Genomic DNA, 18,847 nt, shown 5'->3' with positions numbered 1-18,847 from the left:
GATTTATTAGCCACAAACGCTGCATTAAAATGCTTTCTAATGGATGAACTAATGCTTTGTGTATCGTCACCTGCTCTGTGACTCTGACTGTGCAAACATCTGTGTATTGAGGTGGAGGCATATTGAAAGCACACCCATTCCCTCCCTCTATTATATTCAAAGCAGTATCCTCAGAGCCTCGGCAGAGGGTTATTCATGTCGCCCCTCAGTGAAATGTGCACACTTGCTCAGAGCCTCTTAAACATATGATTTCCATTCCACCTTGGTCTCTGAGGGACTGAGTGGATTGTGAACATGGCAGAAACCTAATCCTGCAGGCAGTTCCCCCTTGTGTCTTTCAAGACTGTTAGATACCTGCTGAATGGAACTGGTCCCAGAGGAGAGGAGAGGAGAGGAGAGGAGGAGTGGAGGACAGGGAGAGGAAGAGCAGAGGAGAGGAGAAGTGGAGGAGAGGAAAAATGGAGGAGAGGAAGAGTGAGAGGAAAAGGAGAGGAGAGGGATGCAGTAACAAACCAGCAGAACCCTCAAAGGAAAAAACATGTGGAAAGATTTCTGGATGGTCCATGTTTATATATAGAACAAGTGCACAACATATTGCAGCATACATGCATAAATTCTTTAACACATTAAAGCAGAGACTCATCACCAACCACAAGACGTACACAAACACGTGACACACCGAAACACTCACACACACACACACAAGCGTGCAACCACTAAATCCTTAGCTCATGAAAAATGCATGGTAACTGGCGCGGCTTAGAACAACTCCTGATAAATAAGCAATCTCTGGAAGGAGACCCAAAAACCAGTGTCTATTTGAATGTGCGTGTGTGTGTGTGTGTGTGTGTTTGAGGGTGTGAGTTTGGTGTTAAGAGTTAAGATGTAAAATGGTTTACCACAAGGAAGCTGTTCTCTTGTGAGAAAAAAAGAGTAGTGGAAGGTAACACGGATAGTGTGTGAAGAAGGCAGAGTGTGTGTGTGTGTGTGTGTGTGTATGTGTGTGTGTGTGTGTGTGTGTGTGAGTGTGTGCCATGACATGACAGATATCGAATGTACACACACACACATTCTCACGTGCATAAACAATACAGTGGTGCTGAAGATGGGGATTAATGACATGAGCAACAAAGACTTCATATAAGGCAGCTGCTGAGACACGGTAGAAGAAAATGTGGAGTTCAAGGTTGCTGTAATAGATTTCAAATGAAAAAGTGTGGCGGTGACACGTTTGCCAAATGGCACCCAAAATGTCAAACAAATGCCATTCAATTTGTATCGTTGCTGCTTGTTTCACTAGATTAACAGGGGCTTCTGTTGGTGAGGTTTTATGAGGCATCTCTTGTTTTAATTTTCACAAGTGGTTCGAAGTGAATGCTCCTCATAAGTCACAGTCATTCATCTTCCAGCGTGTTTCCACAATAGTTTTAGAGAGACATATGGTGAAACCTCAAGGTTTTGTCAAGGTTAGCTCCAGTATTCTAGATGTTGTAAGAGATGAGCCACATCCCATCTAATCCATCCTTCGGAGCAGTGGTATGAAAAGAAAAGAACAAATAAATGTGCTAGTTAGAAAATGCCCTTGTGACCAAGAAAAGAATTTTCACACTGTTATTGAATTCTACTGAGGTGCAGCACATTCATATATTCCCTTTCTTTGACTGATCATTTGCAAAACCACTTATGCCGCACTATTTAATAGTTCTGCAACAACTGGAAATTCCCAGTAAAGCTCTCAATGAAAATATGAAAACAACAGCAGAGCAATAATAGAGAACAAGTTAAAGCATTATGAGATTTACTTTCATTAGAATAAAATCTAAATGTCCATTCGTTTTCTATATTTTCAACACCATATGAACCCCTAGAAGACTTGGTGGCTCCCTATCTCTCCTTTCCTGTTTCGCTCTCCTTCTTGCCCACACACACACACACACACACACACACACACACACACAGAGTTACAGAAGCGGCGTTAACCTGACTTTGCAGCGGTGTACAGATAATTAGCATTTTTATTGAAAACGTATGGTTTATTAAGAAGGTATTCGTCTAGGAGGAAAGACAGTGTGTGTGTGTGTGTGTGTGTCAGCTTGGGGGCCCAGGCGTGCGTGTTCCTGTAGACGATTGGCGACAGCAGCCTCACTGCTATTATCTCTGATCTCCAATCAGCTCAGCCGGCTAAAGCCCAAGGTCAATTATGGACACAGACATTTTTTGTCTTTCTCTAGTTATTTCATTCCATCTCTCTGCCCTCTCATCCTCACCTGCCATTCTCTCTCGTCATTTCAAGCTGCGCGTTTCATTCTCTCTGTGTTTCTACCGCCTCCCCAGTCCAAAACCCTGTCCACCTCTCGCTGTGTCTTTTATCAGTTAATTCGTTCTTTCTGTTCTTTGTCTGCTGGCCTCGTCTAACCTATTTCTCTCTATCTCTGTAACGGCAGTCGCTCAGCCTTTTCGCTCCTTCACACTGTATCTCCTTCTGTTACTTTGGTTCCTTTCCATCTTCCCTTGCTCTCTCTAGGGAACTAAGAAAAAAATAACACCTGCATATGTGTGTACACACACACACACACACACACACACACACACACACACACACACACACACACACACACACTATAAGACACACGAAAAACCAGATTTCAACGACAACACACTGCCACGCACACAAACAGCTCATCTCATGTCATCATGATGAAGTTGTTCCAAGGGTCCAATCTGACAGAAGGCCTTAATTGGACAGACAAGAAGGTGATTTTATCTTTTAATTAGCTTTCCTACTGAGCCAAGTTCTATTGTCTAAAATAGACTGCATGGGTATTGCTTAACATATCACTGGCTTTCCTGATTAATACACTAAATGCGGTAGTAGGCTAATTGCCTCATAACTGCAACTGGAGAGACAGAATCTACCCCATGATAATGAGGAAAATGGATCATCCCAGGTGTTGCTTATTTCATTGTAATGGGTGAACAAGAATGAAACAGAACATGTCTTCATATCTATTTCCTGTAATATGGCATATTTGTAGAGATTAAATACATCCATATGCGAGAGTATGCCTTGGAGAAGCACTTTGTAGACTGCGGCGGTGTGTGTTTGCTAACGTATGGATATTTATAGCCTGCCTGCAGTGCTATGAGCGAGAGTACACAGTCGGCTAATTACTGCCGAAGCTAGCTAGTTTGGCACATGCCTGCCATACACTCCACGCCACAGAGAGCCGGAGAGAGCACTTGATTTGAGCTTTGGAAAGAAGCCCAAAACCTGCAGCACAGGGGAGGAGAAGTTGTGAATGTACTTCAAGCCAAATATCCTCTAGAAAAAAAAAAGGAAAGGGTGGTGGCAAATTTCCCTGAAAAGTGAACCGTACATAATTTAATTACCTTGTTTTACAACCCACTTTGAGATTTGTTTACACTATCCATGTGGGGGGGGGGGGGGGGGTTTGCAGCTCAACATGAATATTGGTGCACAGGGGAAAAGTACATCAGTATGAAAGCGGAGCTCAGCTCTTTCTTTTCTTTTTTTTTTTTGTCCACGCAATCAATTTCTGATTAGCAACACCTGGCCTCGGTGATGATCACTCGTGGTCAGGCGTTCACACTCCACAGCCTGCACCATGGAGGATGAGCATTCAGCGCACAGTCGAGCTAACGGCACTTTTGAATAAGAGCTTTTGGGTCTTTTAAGAATACAACAGTGGTCATATATTTCACTAGACAAGCATTTTTATCGACCTGTCTTGATATGTGACAACATTTTTGAGATTTCACTGCCTGACGAGGAAAAAAAAACAACAACAACAACACATCTGACAGCATTGATTTGCTGTGCCCAGCACGCCAGTTTGATCGTAGACGTCTAGACTCAATGTCAGTGAACACGAGTGTCATGTTCAATAGGTTCAGACATCATTACACCTTTCCAAAAAGAAAAAAAAAATACATAAGTATGTCATATATATTTGAAGGATACAGCAGGGGGGGGTTCGTTGAAGGGGTCGTGCCATGTAAAGCTGGAGGTATTCTCTGACATAACAAGTGTGGAGTCATGTGTCCAGGGACTTGTTTCTCCTTTACAAAGCAGATTATTTTCCCTGCTATATTTCAAATGGCTAAACATACATACCCAATGGAGCTAGGTTGTGTATCTCCAAGCTACACGATCCAGCCTGAACACGGAAACTGCTAATTAATGTCAAAGGCTCTCTCTCTCTTTTTCTCTTTCTCATGAATGCCCCATCTTTTCTTTGCTATCTTTCCCTCTCTGTGTCCCTCCCTCTGTTAGTTGAGCTCTATGTTGCCTTGGGTTTCAGATGCTGTCTATTTTTGCGAGGGGCGCGATACCTTGATGGACCCATTGTTTATCAGATCAGCGTGCAACTCATCTCTCTTTCCACTCAGATGTTCCTTCACCACCTTTGCCCACATTTGTGTTGAAGTATCCATAGAATAAGTACTTCAATCTTCAATATTTTTAACAACAAAGATAAAGACTGTAAAATTCAAATGAATGGACCGATGCAGAAAGTCAAAACACGCTGATACACACGCTTAATTTTGATGCCTGTGCATGTTGTGTGTGTGTGTGTGTGTGCGTGCGTGTGAGACTGTGTGCTAGCTCGATGGGGCATTAAGCAGGTATCAGGTTGTGTTTCCATCTGCTCCAGAGAGGGCTCTGATAGTCCTATTATTTAATCTGCTGGTCATTCTAGACGCCAGGCAAGAGCCGTTTAGCTAGACATAATTGAATGCTTCAGTGTGGGAGATCACCTTGGCCGTCTGTATGGACCGTGGTGCCAAGGCTGAGTCCAAAAAAGACTCTAAATAAGTGTCTGCGATTTCTGCAGCACTTTAGGAAGGGATTCTACCCAAACCCACACACACACACACACACACACACACACACACACACACACACACACATTATCTCTCTGAATATTATGTGATCAGTCAACGTTGATGCTGAGCGCATATCTTGACCTCAAAGTTGTTGGTAAATTTTTTAAACTAAAATTTTTTTCCCCCGCGATCAATTTATCAGTTTGATTCTGAAAGGTAATAAAAAAGTTGGGCTCAATCCAATTTATTAACTTTTTTTTTTCCCAAAACGAAACTCTGGCAATTAGACTAAATTCACGATTGAAGAAGTAGATTTTGCAGCAAATACGCAGACTTCAAAAAAGCTATTTGATGTGCTTATTCCCCACAGAAGCACTTCAACAACACAGGAGAAAATGTGGAAAAGACAAAAAGTTAGATTATTTGTTGATTTCATATTCCGGAAAGTTTAACGAAAGGAGACAATAACCTTCAATGGCTTGTAAAATGGAGATTCAGCTGGATAATAAATCTATCTGCGGGACAATTTTATCTGATATTGGCCTTTCACAGGTTTAGCAGCATCAGTGTCAATGTTGGCTGGTATGAAAAAGAAGATAATACGATTCAAACAGTATCATTTGTTGAAATGGGCTCTATTATGGCACATAAATAGTGCTCACGTCAATAAAGTAAACATAAAAGCTTTATATTGGGGCACTTTGTATAATGAGTATTATTAACATTGATACATAAAATGCACTACCTCTGTAACTCCAAAATATATGTAGCACTGGGTCATTTGTATTCTGTTAATTGTATATGGCCCACAGATGGCTATTAGCTGTCTGCTAAATCTGGTGTGCCCATCTTTTTATTTCTTGAAAATAATTAATGTACAAATGCACACTGCAGTTTATGTCATGTTTATTGACCAATAAATTAACAAACTAAATTAAATATCACTATCTGCCTCAAAATCCCAGAGTGGGTTTGGGTTCCGTTTATATCAAAAGGATAAAGTGCTCTTCATTCATAGTAAAAGTAAAAAACAAAAAAAAACTGGACTGCCATGATCAGTGAAATTGAAAGGTAAAGTGAATTCAACACACGAAGGATTTAATTGTTTTCATTAAAAAAAAAAAAAAAAGCTTTGAAACCTGCTATATTGTTGCCTGGCTGAGTTTTCCCACTCTGACAGTTGGCAAAAAAAAAAATCAAATATAGTTGGAGTGTGAGCTAAATTAATTTGAAAACGTCTTGTGATGGAAAGTACAGCACTAGTGGAATCAGTTCATAAAACAGAAGCAGAAGTTTGCCTTTGGACAAACCCCCTCTAAGCTTGAATATAGCTTGAAATAAACATCAAGGACAAATATATGTCTTTAATCTACTAAGTCTCTAGTCTGAATCCTTATCCATTTATTATGCAGTGAGCTGTAACCCAGATTTTGGAGAAAACTATGCAGGCAATAATAAAAATAAAAAGTTTCACACTTGTGTATTTTCGTTGCTCTATTGAATGTGACCTCCTAGAGTGGTAAGAGGTCAGGTGGCCATCTGTCATCATCCTTCCTTCCCCAGATGTTCCCCGGTGAGCATTAAAGGCATCATAACATCCCTTCGCTCTTACAGGAATAGCTAGAAAAAGACCATTTGACGCGCAAACTGCATGTCAATAAATCTGTGTGAAATACTGCTGACCTTTATGGACTCGAGTATCAAAGAAGTACCGACATAAATGAATTATATTTTTATAAATTTTACTTTTACTGACATTTACAGTTCAGCATGTGGATGAATGCTTTGTCATACTGGATGTATACTTACTGTAAGGAACACACTCGTACTGGACCTCCAGGTATTTGTATGTACCCGGGCAGGGGTCAGGGAACACGTCAGGTCCAGCCACTACTGCACATTGGGTACGATTGTTGCATCTAGACAGGAGAAAGAAGCGGACGTATTAGTGGCATACACACGCACAGATGAGTGTGAGCCACTCACTCTGAGTATAGACCCTGACATACATGCATGGAAACATACAGATGAGATGAATTATAACCACTCAAATAGAAATATACATTCACTTTGACTTGCGATACGTCTGAGGACCCTTTAGCTTGGCAAGGGCAGACAACATGCCCTCACAGGCACACCTGAAGTGAACATAACACTAATGGGATCCTCCATTGAGAGAAGTCATATACAAGGTGGTCCACAATGGATTTGAAGAGCTGTTGCACAAGGACACTTATGGCCACAATGTGGGCCAGTGAATGTGTGTGTGTGTATGTGTGTGTGCGTGTGCGTGTGCGTGCACACGCGTGTGTGTAGCAGTGAAGAAAGATAACCCATGGCTTTAAGAGTACAGACTCCAGATAATTAATTATAATTATCAGCAGGGCTTTCTCCTCTGACACACAAAAAGTAAGTATTTCCCAACCTTATTAACACATCTTACAAAGCTAGCTATGTCTATGAGGCTTAGTGTTTTCATGTGTGTGTGTGTGTGTGTGTGTAGCTATAAAAACGCATGACATTTATATGAAAGTATTTGCAATTAAACATGCCGTGGCGGATCCTTGCAAACAATGATCATTTGTGGGCGATGGCTGGAGCTCATATATTTTCATGATGTATACATGTAATAACATAAACCCAGAAGTGAAGCGCCACTTCATCTCAATGGTCTGAAATGACATAAAAAATACATGAATGAAGAATGTGTAAGAATTGGGACAAAGAACACATGAGAGGGTGGGGGCAGAGGTGGTGGCGGTGTAGGGGGAAGGCCTATTTTAAGGGAGCTGATGAGGGAGCTCTTCTCGTCGGAATATTTTCTTTCAATTAGTACAACTGTTCGGTTTCCGTCTCTCTGCGCACCTGTCAAACAGACGACATTTACATTAAAAACATTCCGATTCTCCCACTGAGATATTTTTAATGAGCATGTCAAACCCTCTCAAGTCTCTTTTCTTACAGTATGATTCAGCAATTTGCATATAATGAAATATGCATGAGGGATAATTCAATTTTCAGTCCAATATTCACATATAACCTACCGAAGTAATGTTAGGCTATAGCAGCATACATTTATGTCTATTGCTGACCAGTGAACCTGTGGTCAAGTAAAGAGGTTATTGGAGTTTAAAAGGTTCAAAACTCTATGTGTTGCGATGTCTGTCATATTCTAATAACAATACCCTCCAGTCCTTTCCCCTCTCTCCCTCCCGTTCTTTTTTCTCGCCTCTGTGCTTTTTAATTTCTTGCCCCGGTGCCTTCATCATCGGTCACCTGTCATCAGTGCAAGTTGTGGACGTGGAGAGTGGGGGGGGGGGGGGGGGGGGGGGGCAAACTGACACGCCACTACAACTTTGCCCAGAACACCCACTGATGGACACGACTGACTAGCCCACAGAGGTGAATCAGAGCACAAAACCCTCTCTAATAACCCCACATATTTGCTAGCTAAGGATAGGGTTCAGTAGTTATGATGTCATTATACCCCAGAGAGGAAAACATGGCATCACAGCTACCTGTCATCCCCCCTCCAAAAATGACTGCTCTAAAATAGCGCCGCGAACGGTATTACTGTAGGATGAATTATTTACACAAACTGGTAGCACCACCAAAACTCTTTCATTAAAAAAGCAAAATGACTTCGAAGAGAGGAAAACGAAGACTATGTAGGTTTGGCATTGTGTGTGTGTGTGTGTGTGTGTGTGTGTGTGTGTTTATTTCTCCATTATGATACTGCAGAAAGGCTCTGAACTTTCAAGGCTGAGTCATAAAGCAGCGAAGGTTATTAACTGCTTCTTTAATTAGATGGTATAAAGCAAAGATTTGACATAATCTCTCACGATCTGTCCACTATCACCCATTCTTTTTCCATCCGTTTTGGTCTGCACTACCTTTTTTCTTCCCTGCACGCACACACACACACACACACACACACACACACACACACACATGCTCTCTCTCTCTCTCTCTCTCTAAGCCAAGATCATAAACCAATTTCTTTCTCCGTCTTTGTCTTCATCCTTCCTTCCGAAGAATTATTCTTCTCACTTCTCCCTTTTGTCTCTCGTTTCGTCTGCCTGTTTTTTCTTCCTGTCTATTTATCTGTCTTAAACCCACTTAGCTGCAGTTTCCGGAGTCACACCCAGATATATGTGGTAGGCCTCTTATTGCCGGCTTCTTTCGCTCCCTCAGTCTGTCTTCCTTAATATCTTTCTCATCCCTACCCCCTCAGGGCGTCATCTCTAGTCTCCCCTCTGTTTTTCCCTCGATCCCTCCATCTTTAGAAAAGCTTGTACTGACGTCACAATTCTGTCTGAGCCAGTAGTCTGAGACAGATCCAAAAAAGACTCCCTTATGTCCCCAACTCCATCTTTTTTCCTCTCTGCCAATAAGTTTACCCAGCATCCTTACAGAAAATATGAAAACAGCATTCTCCCCCTATGATGGATGGAGGCGCAGAAACATGCCCCCCCAAATGTACTTGCAAACACACACCTTTGCAACCATTCATTCAATCACTGGGATGGCTCTATCTTTCTCCTGTGTGTTTTCCTTGGTGCTGGCAGAAAAGCTCCTTTTTTAATTAGCATGACCACATCAAAACAAGGCAGTGGCCTGGATACCGCCTTGCCTGTTGGCTTTCTTCCCTGCAACGTGCAACACACACACACAAACAAACTATTCACTAACAAAGCAGAGCTGTGGCAGACAGGGAAAGAGAGAGCTGCGATGCTGCAGTGGGTGCTGCTGCTGCTGCTGCTGCTGCTGTTGTTATTGTCTCTGATGTTTTTCACTTTGTTTGGCAGGCCTCCCTTCACTCCGTCTCTGTCTCTCTGTCTCTCTTCCTCATATAAACATAACTGACTGATGATTTGATGAGGGTGACGTTGGCTGATGGAGCATGCGCGCGAGTATGTGCGTGCACGCCATGTGTCTGGGAGCAGATGCAAAATGGAATAAATATTTGGGAGTGTGTGTGTATGTATGTGTGTGTTTGTGTGTGCGTGCGTGTGTGTGTGTGTGTGTCTGTCTGCATGAGCGTATGAGCTTGAGTGCAGATGTGTTGAATAACTGTATAATTACAGAGCGAGTGAGAGCTGGGAGCTAATCCTCATGAGTAGAAAGAGGTGTCTGAGAGTGAGTGACGCACAAAACCTCAGCACAGTGCTGTGGAATCAACATTATACAACACAGTAGGAACATGCGAAAAACGAAGGAATGTTCTGGAATGGTCTCATATACACACGGTTCCATCACTTCCCTGGGCATTAGAGTGACTTGAATTAAAATCCACTGTGCATATCTTAAATTGGGCCCGGGTGATAGAAGTGAAAGAACGTTTCTAGGGCTGCAAATAATGATTATATTCATCATCAGTTAACATGCCGATTTTTTTCGTAATTAATCCATGAATCATTTCCTCTAAAAAATGTCAAGAAAACTTGAAAAATGATCGTTAAAAGTCCCCAGAGCTCCACATCCAGTGTTGACATCGCTTCTTCAGTCCATACAAGTGTGGAACGAGCCAGTGTTTGACATTTTCTGCTAATTTTCTTTCCAGCAACTAATCAATTACTTTTTTCACCTCTACGTTTATCATTATAAAGTGTTTTACTCCAGTCAATGTTCCTGAGAATTATTAAAGAAAAAGGCCGAGTTACGTCATGAGAACAGTCCAAACTGTGTGTGAACGGATGTTCGTTCTCACAACACGAGGAATACCTTGCTCACACACATCCACTCTCATTCAGTCATTCACTGATCCTTGAATAATGGACATTCAGTGGTTCACTCTATAATGAGCAGACTGATGCATGGCATTGTGGGATTGTTAGGAAAGTAGTGTATGACATGCTATGGGCATGACTTGTTTCCCTCCATTGTGGGACTTACTGAGGGCTGCATATCCTGTTACCCTGCTTCTACTTTATACACCCATTGTTGCTGCACGTTGGTGTCGCAGCACTTCCTCCTCGCTGAAATTAACTCACAAATTCAGTCAAATAAACACATTAATTTCACTCCAGTCTGAAAACTAAAAATATCCTTGTACTATGCAAATATAAATATTCTTTGAACATTATATTAGCATACATAAAAAACTCAGAGGATGTTTCAGAACTCCGGTCCAGTGTGCAGACATTTCCCAGCAGCAGAAAAATGAACTTTTATGTCCAGTATAAACAATCTGGGTGGATAATGGGAGCCTTCGAAAATTCAGTCTGAACATTTATAATTCCCTTGAACGCTACGATCAATTCAAAGCACTGCTAAAATCCAAATAACAGAATACTGTGGAATATTCCAAAGTGCTGCCTTATTTATAAAGTTTCTTATATCATTCATTTCCAATTCTATTTTTAGAGATTGAAGAGCATTGGTTATTTGAAAAAAAGAATAAAAAGAGAGCTTTTCAATTCCTGAACTTCTTTGCAGCATGTTTCATACTGTATTACAGAGTATTTCTTGGCTTCTCCTCTCACAGCGACAGGAAGATTCAGAATATTAAGAGATCTCTTGCTGGAGCTGCCTCAGAGAGATGCTGTGCGATGGTGGTAACAGGCTATATGGACCCAGAGTGCATAATGTCCCTATCTTCTTTTTCTTGGCTCATTCGCCCAAACTGTGAGGTAATTTGCAGAAAACAGACTGGGAAAACATTTTGGACTGTTGGACATAAACCCAGAATGAGGCTAAGCTGCGGAGGAGATATAGCTGGAATTGCTCGACGCTGGCTTTGAAAATAAAATGAGTTTCAGACCTCACATACATGTGTTGGAGTCAGAAAGTACATGTCTGCCTTGATTAAAGACATAGTTTGTTCATTTTTTAAATGTTGTGACCATTAGAGAGAATCAATAACAACCCTTCTCTTTAACACACATTCATTTTGCTGCAGTTCAATGTAGGAAGAGTCTGATGAAACACAACCTGACGTGATGGATTACTAGATAATAACGCCACATGATGTGCTCTTCCAAATTATCCATAAAAATCTAATGAATGCAGCATTGATAACAGTATTGATAAATGTCTCTCATGTGAAGCCAGTTCCCAAGATTAAAATGATAGATCATAACACATTTTGAAAATAAATTAATTACCAATCCCCAAACTGTGAAAAAATTAAGCTGGAAGGGTAGAGGAATTGGAAAAACGAAAAAAAATAAAAGACAGTTTGAGAAAATAACAAAAGGGAAGGAGGGGGAGATGTGATTATACCAGTCTGTCTCTGTCCTTTGGGAGTTGAGGCAACCCATTTGACAGCAGTCAGAGGATAGTTGTATCTTGCAACAGGATAAAAAGCTGTTAGGCCAGATTCACACCCCGTCTCTCTCGCACATACAGTGCAGTACATATAAGATTCCACTGCTACTGGCCTTGTTTCTGCTTTATTAGCTCCCTGATGTGATTACACACACACACACACACACACACACACACACACACACACACACACACACACACACACACACACACACACACACACAAAGATGGACAAATGCGGTGATGAGAATGCATCCCGAACAAGAGGAATAAAAGAGGCAAAGGCTGGGAGGATGCAGAGAAACTGGCATGCACTGTTGTAAGTAATTGAACAGTGATGCAGATACAGTGATTGACAGAGGTACAGAAGAAGGCGAGCACAAATAGAGTGTGTGTGTGTGTGTGCGTGCGCGCGTGCGTGTGCGTGTGTGTGTGTGTGTGTGTGTGTGTGTGTGTGTGTGTGTACGTGAGTGTATAAAGATGCCAGCACCACCACACTTATAAAGAAATGACAGATCTTTCTCTTTCTCCCACAGACTTTCTGAAATACACACATATTCTTGTGTGTGGTCCCTGAATGTATTTCTGTCAGCTCTCGAACAGCCTGTCAGACAAGCCACAGGTAAAATAATGTTGTTTTCCCTACTGGGAAAAAGCTTTGAAATGTGATACATTATTAATATTTGGCTGGAGGATGTCACTCTCTCCCACATTCTCACATTTTTTCTGTCAAGTGTCAGTTTTGACATGTATACTGTGAAGACTGCACAAGTTTAATGTCCAACACGTAGCTTCTGCGCCTCCCTCTATATTAACTGTGTATTGCCATTCACCTGCACTTCATACACAAATATCTTATCCTGAAAGATGTCAATGTTAGTAAATTGCTGTATAGAATACTTCTCATGAGACCACTTATATGGAGAGTACTTGAACAACAAATTCAGTTTTGACTTTGACTGCAATCCAAAGGCAATCCAATGAAAACGGCATCAGCAGATTTCGGTGATTGATTCCGATTTTGCATGGTGTGAAAAACTGGGATTTGAAATGAGGAGAAGTATTCAGGGTGTTTGACGACAAGAAGAATTAAATCAAATAAAGATCAACTGGATTTCCAGCCGGTTTGTATGGCCAGGTGAAAATGAATAGAGAATAAAGTCTATGACAGCATGTGTGCTGCTTAAGCCTTGAAAGACAAACTATTTTATTACTGACTCATATTTGAGTGTTTATTTGCCATTGCTGACACTAATAACAAGGATAATGATTTGTATTGCAAAAAAATTTAAATACTTAATGTCATATGTCTAGTAAGTATGAACACACAGCTATGAACACACAAATACATTATGGCTTTTATCTTGCTAAATAGGCTTATGGCCAAGTACTGTTTTTCAGCTCCGCCATCTCTCCTCCCCTCCCCTCCCGTCTCCTCCTCCACCAGTAACCATGGCAACTTCCACATATCGCAGGACATACTCGGGAGTCTTCCTCCTCATTCCACCACGAAACTTAACTCTGCTGACATCCCTGTGTTTTTCTCAGACTTACATCTGAATGTGTGTGTGTGTGTATTTCCTTATGTGGCACCTCTTACGCCACAGTTTAATCCAGGACCACCTGCTTGCACAAACTCCAAATCCTCCTAAAAGCAGAAAGACGAGTGGCGTGTCAGACAGCAGGGCTGTCGCTCCTGGTTGGTGCAAAGCAGAGGAGCGTGTAAGACACCAACGCTGTCAAGACGACTGAGCCACACCACACCAAGACAGTGTCTAGTAGGATTTAGTCAACCTGATGAGCAAAAACGTGCATGTTGCATGTATGTGCCTTTGCAGGGGATGAGGGACTCTGTCTTTGTGTCCTGGTCTGGTTTTGCATTTATATCACTGTCAAAGCATCAAGTTGGTCACTGTCTACATGCCAGCATGTCTGACTCATTCTGGATGTCAGACTGTGTGTGTTTGAAGAGGAAAAGAGTGTCTAGACCATTTTTGAACCACTCTCAGACCGCCATGTAGCTTAGGTGCTTGGTGAAGCATGATAACTAAGGTTAGCAGAGCTGAAGCGACAGGAGTAAGGGGTCAGACAGCGGAGACTCTGACATGTGGAAATGCAGGACAACGCCACAGCTGTCACTCAAGGACACTGCATGCCATAATCTGTCCATCGTTTTCTGGTTCTCCACCTCTCAGTTCTTGTATCTATATAAATATCTTCATTTTCTGTGTGTGTGTGCAATGTGAACATATGCATGTGTGTGTGGGGCCCTAATTACTGTCCTGAGCAAGGGTGACATTTAGGCCCCCAGGTTGCTTCAGGGCTTCTCCTGTAACCGTGGTGACTATATGAAGGAGACACACACTCAAACATGCAGAATAGCTTTTACTAACTCTATGAGGACCTATCAATGACATTCATTTAAATGCACTCCCTAGCCTCTTGCCTAAACCTCAACTACCACAAATGAATATCCCAATCTAAAAAAACCCACGTATTGATCCTGCAACAACGATTCAGAGTAGTTGGCTCCCTATATTTTGGAACCCATATATATAGTTAAACAGGTTAAATTCAGTCACATTTGGGGTACATAAACCAATATTTATCTCCTCCCATTGCCAATACCTTCTTTACCCCATAAACATAACCTCTACTGACCCAAAAGTCAGTTTTAGACCACTTGGAGACACAGGTTTTGTCCTCAATTAATTGTTCTTCAGTCTGTTATGAGTCCCTCAAAGAAGCTTAAGTCATACACAGACAGACACACACACACACACACACATACACACTAAGTAGGACATTTCCAGATATGACCTCATTTGGTGGGACGAAGGATAGTTAATGGAGAGAAGAGAGTAGAAGAATGAACAGAGAGAGAAAAAGTCAAAGTCAAACTGATATTATCCTGCACTGTTCATTTCAGCAAGACACCACACATAAAACCAACAGTCACACATGCAAACTTAGAGCAGATGACATTGTTTTCCTTCATGTGTCTTACTGATTCATTTATACGAGTCTGTCATTATCTATTCTGGCACTCTTTCTTCTTCTATATTTGCAGAGATGGATTTGACTCAAATGGAGAAGTCAGATGAAGCACAGGTATGCCTGGAAATAATAATAACTAAAAAAAAAAACATACCAGACTGTGTGGCATAGTTTGCTGGTTACAAAGTCCCAGACTGCAGCACATGTCTCACACTAGATTGAAGTCTATGATTCAAGTGGGTTTCTATAATTCAGAGAGTCAAAGCCCAGAACTTCAGAGGTTTCTTTACAGTCTCCCGTGTGAATGGTTCAAACGTACAAGTGCACAAACATGCGCACACACACTCATGGACATAAAGATTTATGCACTCACACATGTGCACACATAGGCCTGGAAACACATTCACACACTAGCATACTAGCCTGGTGCTTTGAAGGCTGAGACTTTGCTCTAAACAGACAGGCCGCCAGAAGAAGTTGACCGAGCTCGGCAACTGATTAGCAACCCTCTGTATTTGACTGGGAGTGGATGTGGTGATGTGTGTGGGCACAAGACTGTAAGCATGCATGCGTTAGCAAGCATGTTCATGCATGCATGTGTATTCATTGGTGTGCGTGCACATAATGCTTGTGCAGGGTTGTGTGTTTATAAAGATCACGCTCATTGATTTCTGGGGGCCATTTAAGTTCAGGGTTTTGTCCAGGGGGCCCTGGAGATGTCTCTCTCTCTAGCCTGCACATTTAGTCAAGATAGGGCCTTATACAGGACGCATGCTGCGGCCCTTAAGCCCTTGCACTTCAGCGTCAACCCCACCTCCCCCATGAGCCAGAGAAAACAGGAAAGGATGATAAAAACTAAACCAGATGGTGAGGGAGAAAGGAAAAGTGGCAGCGAGGGTGAGAAAAACGGGGCGTAAAGGAATTTCAGGATGAGAGGAGGGATAAAAAAAACTGGAAATGGAGTGACACAAATGGAGATGTCATGACTGTGACATATTAGCAAAGAGACAGCACATTAGTCAACATAAAATCAGTTGTCACAGAATTAGCCAAAAGACTTCTACACATCTGTCGCTGGGCCACTGTTAACTCTTTCACAACAACTTTTTTATTTAAAAAAAAAAAGCTGCCAAACAGTGCCATCATTTTTGACAAAACTAACTGATCTTCAACACCCTCAGAATATTCAGTTCTTTGATTAAGTAAATAGGGAATATCACAAAAAAAGAACAGAGCTTCTAGTTTTAGACGTTAAAAAAAACATGTTCTAAATTCATCTGTTCCTTTTTTAAATCACTTGGCATTTATTGGGCATTTTATTAATAACAATTAAACAAAACTCACAAAAACCTTTGTGTGCGCGCATGTGTGTACGTGTGCTTTCTGCCAATGACTGTCATTGACCATTTCAAAACCTTCCATTTATAATATTACACGGAACAGTGTGGCTAACATTATCATAGTAGCTTTTACCAGCACAAAGTTGTGCTGAAATTATTTTTGACCGAGAAAACATGAAAACAGAGCCTCGACAACAATATAACAATCAAATTAAATTTAAATTTGTTCGCTTGACAATGTAAGCAGGGGGTAAAGAGGTCACCCTAAGGTGACCTATGGGCGAATAGTTATTGGAGTTTAAAAAAAAAAGTTACTTTTGATGTATAAACATAACTATAACGGCCATCAATATCACACGGTTTGAATTTTAAGAGATTCATGTGAGTAAAAAAAGAAGTTGGCTTCTAGACAGCAACAAGTAGCCAAAAAGTTCAACCGAAATCAAAGGAATAGCAAGATATTAGACAACATGGCAGCATGAATTGCAGAGAAGCGCAGAAGAGATGGCAGCAATTTGAGAATAATAAATAAGCCATGTTGTTATTTAACGCTTCTCAAATCAAATGGTGGGGGGGGGGGGGGGGGACTCCCTGCACTTGTTTTTCTTGTCAAAGTGGTTTTCCATTGTGTTGATGGAAGGGAAGAAGGATGGGACCAGAGAGAAAAGAGAGGAAATAAGTAGTATCAAAGAAAGGGGGGCAAACAAAGAGACGAGGTGGAAGAGGCAGCAAAAGAGCTGTCAGGGGAAAGTCTGAAGTCCGCAAGTAATTTTCTAACATGGTAGCAGTGGCAGAGGTAGCACAACAAAGATTGTGTGCATTTATGTGCTGTCCACACATTCTTCAGTGTCCACACTTGCTGCCTCAAGTGCTACAAATTCTTGTGCGTGTGTGTGTGTGTGTGTGCGTGTGCGAGCGCGTGTGTTCAGTGAAAGGTACTCGGGCCATGAAGCACTCAAGTATCAGTAAGGGACAAGTAGTGCATTGTGAAGCATCTCTGTAGAAGCCATCAAGCCAGCTTTATGTCAATAGAACACTATAATTTACAGGCATTCAACCATTTTTCGCTAGCAGCACTCTCCCTGTACAGAATTGAACAACCAAAACCTTCAAATGCTGCTGTTGCCTTGATATAACTCTCCCTCGTGACACTTTAATGTACAACCTAACCACGCCCTAGCTGTAACCACCAGGGCTGCTCTGAGAAAATACAATGAAAAGGATTCAGATTTTTTCAGAGAACACATATAGAGTGCAGTGCAGTGACCACAGTAGGCCAACATCTACAAAATCAGGATCATATCTACATAGACTAGATTAAAAAGGTGAAAACATGACTGAAGCAATCTGCAACAGACCTTAAAAACAAAGAATACTCAGTGGCCATTTTGAAATAGAGATACATCAGTTCAAAACCTGATAAAAACAGAGTGAGTCATTGAACTGAAAGCCAGTATATCGCTGAAACAGATTAAGCGTAACTTTCATGGCCATGGCTTTGTTCCCCCCCAACCCAGTGTATCCCAATGGGGAGATAATCTGGGAAATGCTGCGATATCAGGTCCTCTCTAGGTTGCCTGAGAAGCCTTGTGAGACCCTCTGGAGATATGAGGCTTTGATATCAAGACCAATTATGTGGTATGGGCACACACACACACACACACACACACACACACACACACACACACACACACACACACACACACACACACACTCCCTGGCCTTGGCGAGTGGTAGAGAGGGAAACAAAGAGAGAATGTGATACTGAGGAAACACTGGGCAGGCAGAACATGCTCTGATGTTATCAGGCAGTCGAGTCATAGACAATACAGACATAGAGCGAATGAGAGAGTGGAAACCAGACGGAGTGAGGAAGAGGGGTCCACACACACACACACACACACACACACACACACACACACACACACACACACACACACACACTACAGGGTTCGATGTAGACTTCAACCCACATTAACAAGCAAACACACATAGATCAATTGTGTGTGTGTGTGTGTTGCAGCCCACAATGTGCTGATTTCTAAAGAGCTACAGAGCTTATTATTTTGTCTTCTTCCAAACTTCCAGCTTTGTCACCCTGTAATGATCATACTGTTCCCCCCATGGTAGGTAAAAATAGCCTTCTCACAGCTTCTTGTTGAATCTCAGAATGTAGCTCATAATATTAGAATACGAATCCATTAATTAAAAAAACCTTTGGGAAAAATTCTTTGTAAATTCAGATTGTTTCCGCCTCAGTGACTAATCCTTTTCTTTAGTGCTTATGCGTATGAATTCAAGTACAAAACACAAAACATACTGCACTTGTGCACAGCAGAGAATACAGGATTTCACTGTCAATTTAGAATACCTGAAAAGTTCAATAACAAAAA

The 18,847-nt window shown here is 41.6% G+C and overlaps 1 protein-coding gene and 1 long non-coding RNA gene across 2 annotated transcripts in view; one reads left to right on the top strand and one right to left on the bottom strand.

The window, feature by feature from the left end:
• The window catches only part of adgrl3.1 (adhesion G protein-coupled receptor L3.1), a 136,204-nt gene that overhangs the window by 64,761 nt on the left and 52,596 nt on the right, over nt 1-18,847 (bottom strand). Inside the window, exon 7 of the mRNA XM_086211390.1 lies at nt 6,658-6,767. Coding sequence (XP_086067516.1) covers nt 6,658-6,767 — 110 coding nt within the window. The remainder of the gene's footprint in view (nt 1-6,657; nt 6,768-18,847) is intronic.
• The window catches only part of LOC147257453 (uncharacterized), a 57,389-nt gene that overhangs the window by 35,491 nt on the left and 3,051 nt on the right, over nt 1-18,847 (top strand). The window contains exons 4-5 of the long non-coding RNA XR_015117602.1: nt 12,654-12,739; nt 15,188-15,228. This is a non-coding gene — a long non-coding RNA (uncharacterized LOC147257453). The remainder of the gene's footprint in view (nt 1-12,653; nt 12,740-15,187; nt 15,229-18,847) is intronic.

Source organism: Aulostomus chinensis, chromosome 8 (genome assembly GCF_037954235.1).
Source record: "Aulostomus chinensis isolate RoL2024-O1b breed Wild chromosome 8, RoL_Achi_v1.0, whole genome shotgun sequence".
NCBI lineage: Eukaryota > Metazoa > Chordata > Actinopteri > Syngnathiformes > Aulostomidae > Aulostomus > Aulostomus chinensis.
This window is presented reverse-complemented; position numbering and strand designations above follow the sequence as displayed.